Source organism: Pinus tabuliformis, chromosome 4_1 (assembly GCF_031772625.1).
Source record: "Pinus tabuliformis cultivar Carrire ecotype Pingquan chromosome 4_1, CPIR1, whole genome shotgun sequence".
Taxonomy (NCBI): Eukaryota; Viridiplantae; Streptophyta; class Pinopsida; order Pinales; family Pinaceae; genus Pinus; species Pinus tabuliformis.
In genome coordinates, this window is record NC_142303.1 from 437,091,377 (window position 1) to 437,101,121 (window position 9,745).

General features: G+C 43.5%; 1 protein-coding gene across 1 annotated transcript; it reads right to left on the reverse strand.

The window, feature by feature from the left end:
- Positions 1-3,785: 3,785 nt before the first annotated feature.
- Positions 3,786-8,321, reverse strand: LOC149176195 (ethylene-responsive transcription factor ERF015-like). Its single transcript, XM_089423055.1, has 2 exons — positions 8,001-8,321; positions 3,786-4,077 (listed from the first exon to the last, which is right to left on the reverse strand). Exons 1-2 carry the CDS (start codon positions 8,319-8,321, stop codon positions 3,811-3,813), a joined length of 588 nt encoding a protein of 195 aa, XP_089279181.1. The 3' UTR covers positions 3,786-3,810.
- Between the last annotated feature and the right edge of the window lie 1,424 nt (positions 8,322-9,745).

The following is a 9,745-nucleotide window of genomic DNA, read 5'->3' on the forward strand; positions in this document are numbered from 1 at the left end:
CAAGAAACAGGCTAGTATGATCATGCAATTAGACATTGCCAAAGCGTATGACAAGGTGAACTGGATCTATGTCAATAAGGCCCTTTCTGCTTTTGGGTTCGATCACAACTGGATTAGATGGGTTATGGCTCCGGTTACTTCTTCCAGCTTTTCGATTTTAGTGAATGGTTTGCCCTCAGGAATCTTCACTCCTTCTAGAGGTCTAAGGTAGGGAGACCCTCTCTCTCCTTTCTCTTCATCATCATGATGGAAGGACTGGGCAGGTCCATTAAACAGGCAAAAGCTGTGGGAATAATTAAGGGCCTTCAGTTAACTGAGAATGGTCAGGCAATGACTCAACAACAATTTGTGGATGACACTATGCTGCAAGGAATTCCTACAGTCAAAGAAGCCTTGGCTTACAAAAAAATCCTAATTGACTTTGCCCTGGCGTCAGGTATGGAAGTCAATCTCTCTAAATCTAAAATATTTTTCTTTAATACTAACATTGCCATTCAGAGAAATATCTCCAGAATTCTGGGCTTCCAGAGGGATTCCCTACCTTCAAAATACTTGGGAATTCCCCTCACAGTTAGACCACTGCACAAAAGTATTTGGGAACCGGTGCTCAACAAGATGCAAGACAAATTTAAAAAATGGACTATCAGATCGTTGAACCTTGTTGGCAGGTTGATTCTGGTCAAGGCCGTTCTGCAATCTATCCATGTGTTCTTTTTATCAGCCCTCCCAGCCCCGAAAGGTGTGTTACAGCAATTCAGCAATATCCATAGAGATTTCCTTTGGGGAAAAGAGGAAACAAGGAAGAAATGGGCTCTGGTTTCTTGCGAGAAAATCTACAAACCCAAGAGTCACGGGGGCCTAGGCTTAGATGATCAGGAGATTCTAAGTAAAGTTTTGAGAGCCAAGCTCTAGTGGAGATGGGTTAAAGAACCTGAAGCTCAATGGGCCATGACCTGGAAGGAAAAATATGCAAGCTCCTGGCAACAAAAAGATCTTATAAGAATGTCGGGGAACATAAAAGGCTCCTACATCTGGAATAAATCCTAGGAAAACAGAAGCCTAGTTCGAAACAACAGTTTTTGGGAGATTAGAGAAGGAGATCTAGCTCTCTTCTGGGAAGATAAATGGAAACAAGAACCAATGTTGTTAAAAGAGGATTTATTGAGCCTTAAGCAAGAAACTAACTCCCAAGGATTAATCAAAGTTAAAGATTTCTGGAATCTTCCTCAGAAAATGGAAAAACTGGAGAATCATAGACTGCAGAGATGAGAGTCCTATAAAAACAAAAATAGAGGCACTTATGGGTATTTTAAAACAAAGGAAAATCTTAGTATCAGAGGGACAGGATCAGTTAAGATGGGGCCTCAATAAAGAAGGCACCTTTAATCTTAGGGAAGCAAAGAGGATTATCCTGAACCTTGATTCCTGTGTTTCGGACAAATCCTGGCAACAACTGTGGAGCCGTCAAGGGTGGATGAAGATCAAGCTATTTATGTGGTTAGTCCATCACAAGAAAATCTTAACTTGGGACAATATTAGAAAAATGGGAGTTATTGGGCCCTCTAGATGTCAGCGATGTGAAGCCCAAGAGGAAACAATGGAACACATTTTCAACAGATGCACATTCACCACCTGGTTGTGGGATTCCTTTGCCACAATTTTCCAACAGACAGATAGAAATAAAGAAAGTATTATTAACACCCTAAACAAGTGGAGAAGGAACTTTTCAGAAAATGAGCTCTCTAATTTGGCCTGGGCCTTCACGCCAAGCTTCATTATTTGGAATGTTTGGAAAGAAAGGAATAAAAGAATTTTCAAGGGTGAACAAACTATCCCTCTTCACCTGTTGGACCTAATCCTGAAGCAAATTAAGGAGACAATTAACACCAATGTCCACAATTATCCCAACAATCCTCCTACTAAATATGAGTTGAAAACTCTGATGCAACTGGTTTTGCATGAGCTCATTCCCCACGAACAGTGCAAAAAAGAAAAATATATGGATATGGAGAAGAATTGCTGGCATCCTCCACCGAAAGGTTATCTAAAATGAATATTGATGGTGCTTCAAAAGGAAACCCTGGAACAGCAGGTTATGGAGGTGTTTTAAGAGATGAAGAAGGAAACATCATATTTGTTTTCCACTGCCATTTAGGGTTAGCCACCAACAATATGGCTGAATTAATGGCTTTGGAACATTGTTTAGAGCTTCTGAAACTGAGTCATTGCTCCAATGTCATTGTTGAAGCAGATTCAGAGATCTCTATCAATGCGGTCAAGAGAATCAGTTGTGGAATAGCGCCAGAGAAGGTCTCGAAACATTGGAGACTAATTCAGGTGTATCAGAGAATTCAAAATCATCTTCTGAGTCTTCGAACTGTTAGTTTTAACCATGTTCGAAGAAAAGCCAATAAGTTAGCGGATACTCTGGCCAATCAAGGTGTGATAAATTCAAAGTGCAGAACTGAGCTGAAGTGGCAGGAGATACCTCAGAGCAGACTTAAAGCTCTCTGCAATGAACAAGTAGCAGAGGACAAAGAGATTTTCAAATACTGGGCCAAAGTAAATTGTATGGAATGAAGGTTTCTAAGCACGTTCATTCTCAGTACTTCAGTGGTTTCCTGGATGAAGGGCAAGCTCAAACCGATCACTCTACACCAGGGTGTGAGTTGTCCTTCTCCTTACTTCTTTGTTTCATTGCACTGAGGCCTTTTCTTAGTCCACGACAGTCTCAGAAACCAGTTCTAAGGTGAACTCATGCGAGCAGGGTGGTTGGTTCTTTCGGATGACAACTATTTTCTTACATTTCGCTTACGGAGAAGAAAACCAGACACATAGTGGTTTCTGGGTGATCGCTGGGCTTCGGAGTGGTAAATGGTATCGGGATTGTGAGAGCGATTCCACTGGGCTCCTCACGCGTGGCAAGGGGTGGTCAGAAATACCACCGTCCATCGCGCCTTATCTTTCGATCAGCTAGGCGTTGCGATATTGTTCAGTGCCGTCCGATTTCACTGTAGGAATCAACGGTCAGGTTTGGGTGTGCAGATTTGTGGGGCCAACAGTACTTTCACACCTTTCGAAACATTGCAATAGGAGTTTTCGGTGTTATATTTTTGGTCAAACTTATTTTTATCTAACCTTCGGATTTTTTTGTAAGGTTAGCTTTGTTCTTGCTGAGGGGAAGGTCATTCCAGATCAGAATGACCAGTTTCCCTATGTCCTTGAAGCGTAAATGCGTAACTTTATTTTTTGGATAATGAAATAAATTATAGACTATAAAAATTGTGATATATATGGAAAGTCATATAAACTTATTTTGATTATAAAATACAATTATCTTAATTTAAAAAAAAATCTAAACTATAAAATCACAATTTTTTTATTATTCAAATTACAATGGATTCACCATTTTCAAAACTTTTAAAATATTCAAACTAGGAATTTGAATAACTGGAATATACAATTTCCAAACATACTTCAGGGGAAAAGCAAAAATGTTGAAATTTTAAAATTCGCATTCTGACAATATTATGGAGAAAGATATGAACATTAACAAAGTGAGTAACCATTGATATTTTGAGCTTGCCTCGCCTTTAACGTAGGGTCTACAAATTTTGTTTATTATTTTTTTCCTGGAAATATCTAGCAAGATTTTCAGTCTATGAACTTGAAGCTTGAATAGTTGTCATCCTACACTACTCACGCCAAAAACGTTTTGACTACCACAGGAAGAGGTTCCACATTCGAACTGAGTCCACGTGAATAAAAAATGCAGATTATCTGCTTCCTCGTCAGACAAACTCAAACGTCTCAAAAATTCCAGAGATGTGTCCATATGTACCTCTCCTCCTGCTCCTCTAAAGTGGGAAGGAGCTCCGACGCCGACACCTCGTCAGACGACAGCAATATTTCCAAATTCGGAATCCAGGCGCTGTCAGATCCCGGCAGCATCAACCACCACAGCACCAAGTCCTGCCTCTCCTCACATATCTGATGCTCGTTTCCTGCCAACTCCATTTCCGAAACCGAAGACGACTGCGAGGGGGACCCTACGAAAGAGGCCAAACTCGAAGGGGCCTTGTCACGCCCCTACACCTGCGGTAGTCTTTCAACTGCTTTTAGCAAGGTGCAGCACCACCGAACGCTTTCTTTTCACCAATACTAACATTCGTGGACTACGCCTACTTTCACATTAACATTACTTAGCTTGTGTTTCGCAACCAAGTAAACATGCAATTATCCTTTATACTTAATGAAGCCCATACTCATTCATTATCCATAGCAATTATAACAAGAACATCAATAATTGCAACAAGTATAAAGGGGAGGGGCAACTCCCCGTAATGTGAGTCTGCCCGATAATATATTAAGAATATCAGTTTACAATATACAAGTGTGTCTTGGCCAAACCAAGTCTCACACTTAGCCAAATTTACAAAGAGAGGCAACCCTTCCTTTTTACAATCTTGTGCACCTCTTGCACAGAGGGCGGTGCTCACCCGAGCGACCTAGATACCCTTGCCAAATCCTACACACAATCTGCACATCCACACTAACCCGGGCACACCTTGCCCAACCCACAACCGGCTTCAAGAGACACTCCAAGTGCACCTTCAAGACTTGCGCACCCTTAAACACTCTTTATGAGTCGGCCTTGCCTTAGCGCAAGTCTCCTCCAAGTCGTGGTATAAGCCATTATCATTCCCACACACTTTGTTCAAGTGTTGTCCAGGTATCGTCGCATTTTGTTCCGCACGCCCGGTTCGTCGCACCCGCCCGTCGCACCATCGCACGCCCGTCGCGCGCTCGTGCACGGTCACCCGGCGCCCAACCGCACCGCAGCTCCGAGGACCTTACATCCTCCTCCACCTGAAATCATTGTCGTCCTCGACAACATATCATCCCGGTAGCCATCCACCAAGATCATCCATGATGTCAACTCCTCCACATACTGCAACTATCACTGCATCATATGTAGAACCACTGTCTCCACCATGTCTCGCCTCGACAACCATCTGTCACCAAGACCACCATACCAAGGTATACACCTCATCGGTATGCCATCCATCAGAGATCATCTCAATCCATGATCATCGATCACCCTGTCACAATCTCCACATGCTGCTCCACCATGGAAGGGTGGTCCCTCCATCCAAACTACATGTCCACTGCAACATCCTGTGTCGACCTCATCATGTGTCATCATGTGAACTGCTGCCATGATACTCCAACACAATGCTAACACATCTCTGCACATTGAGCTCCCTCATGTTTGAACTAGTCGGATGGCCAGTCCAACTGTCACGCTCAATCATGAGAATGCACATCCTCATGCCACCATCAGTTGTTCCTCAAGACATCCTACCACATCCTCAACTCGATCAAGAATCCATCTCCATATAAGTGTAAGCCATGCTCAGGTCCATGAATTAGTCCTCATCCCATCTGCAACATGCTGTCCAAAGTAGTTGAGTCTCGGCTCAACCCATGCCCAAGTCAAGGCATCATCATCATCGTAACTCCATCACTCCAAAGTGTCTCATATCGATCCTCCACATCAAGTCACTCTTCCAAGCCATGCCCATACATGTACTTTGAAAGTATGCATCCCATACTGCATCAAAGTCTCTTGACCTCAGCTCCTCAATGCATTAGATCCTCCAAGTCCACCATATATGAAGTCCCTAAAAGTCACAACAATCTCATGTCATCATGAGCTCCATAATCTGCTCACAAATCCATCCAAGTCCATGGTCTTGTTGTACATAAGTGCACAACCTCTCCATCGGCTCATAAGTAATAAGTCTTCATGTCACGCTAGCAAATCCATCTGCACAACATCCCTGCCTTGGCACTCCTCATTGGATGCCCATAAGTGACACCTCTACAAGTGCTCCACATAATGTCCTTGCATAAGACTGCCATGCTCCATGCCTCCAACCTGATGTCCATGACTAAGTTGTCCATGTAGTCCAACCAAGTAGAATCATCACAACAATCGGTCACCCTCATCCAAGTCTTCAATTTTCGGTTTAGTGAACTCGATCACCCAACCATATCATCATGTCATGAGTCCCTTCATCATAGCTCCTCCACCTGAGGTTCCACCAAGACTATCTCTTGGTCTCGGCCATGAGAAGTCCACCCAAGCATCATCAAACCTCAAGAGTGTGCCCCCTTCAATATGTCCATGAGTCATGCCGGGCACTTAGCCAAATCTCCATATGGCTAAAGCATGACCCAATCCTCCACAACGATCATCATGTTCCTCCGTTGCCACAAACCTTTGTACCTTCTACCATAAGGTCACAAACAACCCCAACAAGTCCCGCAACAATCAACAATCCTTGCTTCTCCATACAAGGTCTCATCATAGATATCCATGGTAAGATGATCCCTAGCATCGGCAAACTGACTTTGCCCTTCCCTACATACGGTCCATCTACCAAATGCTCAAGTGAAACACAAATATCAATAGTACTTACATCATCATCATGAGGCTCTTCCTCATTCATCCATGTCTGCAAACTGCACGATCCTGGTCCAACTTGATCATCCTCAAGTTCATCCTCCATCATGATCATGTCCGCAACACCTTCAATCATCACGGCTTCCTCTTCCTTGTCGGCACAATCTGCAACTTCATCTTGCTCCATTGTCCAACCAAGTTGAAGAAGCTCTTCTTCCACATTCTTTTCCAAGACTTCAAGCTTCTCTCGAATCCGAGGATTCTCTTCTTCCAACCTCTTCAACCTATATAAGGTAAGCAAGAGCTTCCCTCTGCATTCTCCCAAACTTGCCATGCCTTGTCGTTCAGCTTGGTCCAAGCACTAGGCTTCACCTCTGCTAAACCTGCTTCCACTGTTATGAGCAACCCTGCTCAAACCGAGTCTTGAAACTACCTTCAAATGCTTCAACACCTGAACCTTGTTCAAGTCTCAATATCACCTGTCATCAACTTCCAAGTGTATGCACACTTGCTTCACCCAACTTCCTGCAAGACTTCTCCAAGTCTTCAGACCTGCTCTGATACCACCTGTCACGCCCCTACACCTGCGGTAGTCTTCCAACCGCTTGTAGCAAGGTGCGGCACCACCGAACGCTTTCTTTTCACCAATACTAACATTCGTGGACTACGCCTACTTTCACATTAACATTACTTAGCTTGTGTTTCGCAACCAAGTAAACATGCAATTATCCTTTATACTTAATGAAGCCCATACTCATTCATTATCCATAGCAATTATAACAAGAACATCAACAATTGCAACAAGTATAAAGGGGAGGGGCAACTCCCCGTAATGTGAGTCTGCCCGATAATATATTAAGAATATCAGTTTGCAATATACAAGTGTGTCTTGGCCAAACCAAGTCTCACACTTAGCCAAATTTACAAAGAGAGGCAACCCTGCCTTTTTACAATCTTGTGCACCTCTTGCACAAAGGGCGGTGCTCACCCGAGCCACCTAGATACCCTTGCCAAATCCTACACACAATCTGCACATCTGCACTAACCCGGGCACACCTTGCCCAACCCACAACCAGCTTCAAGAGACACTCCAAGTGCACCTTCAAGACTTGCGCATGAGGTATGCGCACTACCTCTTAAATCTGTGCACTCCTTTTCCTCTCTTCCTTGTGCGAGTTCCAAGTGCGAGTTGATGATCTCCAAATGACTCAACGCATGTACATTTATATGTGTTTTAACATAGTTTTTCATTGTGGGCGGTGGCACTCCAGCCGACCCCCAAAATACCTCCAACGCACCCTTAAACACTCTTTATGAGTCGACCTTGCCTTAGAGCAAGTCTCCTCCAAGTCGTGGTATAAACCACTATCATTCCCACACACTTCGTTCAAATGTTGTCCAGGTATCGTCGCATTTTGTTCCGCACGCCCGGTTTGTCGCACCCGCCCGTCGCACCATCGCATGCCCGTCGCGCGCTCGTGCATGGTCACCCGACGCCCAACCGCACCGCAGCTCCGAGGACCTTATAGGCCTGGGTCAACGCATATTTGGCGGCGGCATGTTGAATTTGCTCACGGGAAAGGGTAGACGGGGTCGGAATGTTGGGCACAGAAAAATTGAATTCGTCATTGCGCCCTCTCAGACAATACATTGTAGCATCGTAAGCGCGGGAAACCTGCTCTGGGGTCGTGTATGAGCCGAGCCATATCTTCTTTCTGGATCTCGGCATCCGGATTTCAGATACCCACTTCCCCCATTTTCGCAGTCGGATTCCCTTAAATTGGCGGGAGCCGCAATTTTCGTGTGGTAGAGCAATGACATTGTCAGGTTCCTGCCCGGGAAAATTCTCCATATTTGGCGATATTGCAGAAACTCTTAAGCGAAATTAGTGACATTTCATGGTGGGAGTGAGTGAAGTGAGCCCATGAAATGCAAAGGCCGGGGGTGAGGGAATTGAATACATGGATGCGTATATAAAGGAGCAGCCAGAGGAGTGAAAACGCTGGAAGCGTGTATAGTCAGTGTTCTTTCAGGCGATGAGAGGAAAATGTGAGAGAAGAAGTACGAGATTGGGATGGAGTGCCTATAAACGAGTAATTCAAAGAAAGACTACCTTTTCGATATTGAAAAAGCCAAAGAGATGTATTTGCTAGGGAGTCTGTAAACGAGTAATTCAGACAAAGAATGGCTTTTGGGTATTGAAAGAGCGAAAGAGATGTATTCGTCCATTTATGGTTCATTGGTGGGGCATTAAAAACCGGTCTTTTCGTAAGGTATGGCGTTTGCGCATCCTGTACAGAGTAAACAGTAGTCTACAGAGGCAATTCTTTTTATGACTACGCGCTTTTTAGGTTTGCGCGGGCAGGCTGGGATACCGGTGGGGTACGTAGTTTCAAGTATTTTGAGGGGAACTTTTGCTTGTCCCACTTTGCCTTTCTACGCCACGTACAATAGCGTATCATACTTACTGAGACGCTGTCTTACTTTGTCAATGTAAAGTAATTTTCAGAGACACTGTCTTACTTTGTCAATGTAAAGTATTCTTTATAAAAGTAATCACATATGGTACAAAATAGCATGCAAATCTTTTAATCTTTTTTCAAATCATTTCATATATATTTATATTTATTTTTAAATTACATAAGATACCAAATAAGATAGATTCAAATCATATTCCAGTGTTTTATTTATCTTTTTCAAATCATTTCAAATATTTGTTTATTTATTTTTAAATAACATAGGTTACAAAATGAAATTCAAATTTGAAATTAAAACTTCATCCCCTACCCCCACCAAAATAAAATTCATGGATGATATTTGTAAATGATTTTACTTATGTATTTAACTAGAGATGAGAAGACCCTCCGATGGGGTGATCACATAGATGTACAAGTATCTCGTGTGTGGCCATTGGGGCCTGCTTATCCTCCATGCGGGTATTAACTCCTCTCATGCGTCGTTTCTGCGTTCATTCACTCTGTGTGATAATCTCCCTCACGCAATCTGTGGTTAAATTTGGAGCCTAGCAAGCAGACATCTTCAGTTTGGCAGTCTAGGCAATGAATTGGGGTCAGATGGAGAGTGAAGGTGTTTGGGTATGGGTCAATGGTACCTCACTGGAGTTTTGTCCTTGGGTGAGGAGTCCAGAGGACAAATGAAGTTTTCGGGTGTGGGTTGGGATATGTCTCTTAGTCTGCCCTTGGGATCCAGGCACCCGGATGGTCGCGGTTTGGTATGGTTTTCACGCCTTCGCTCACTCTATGCCCTCTTCGCATC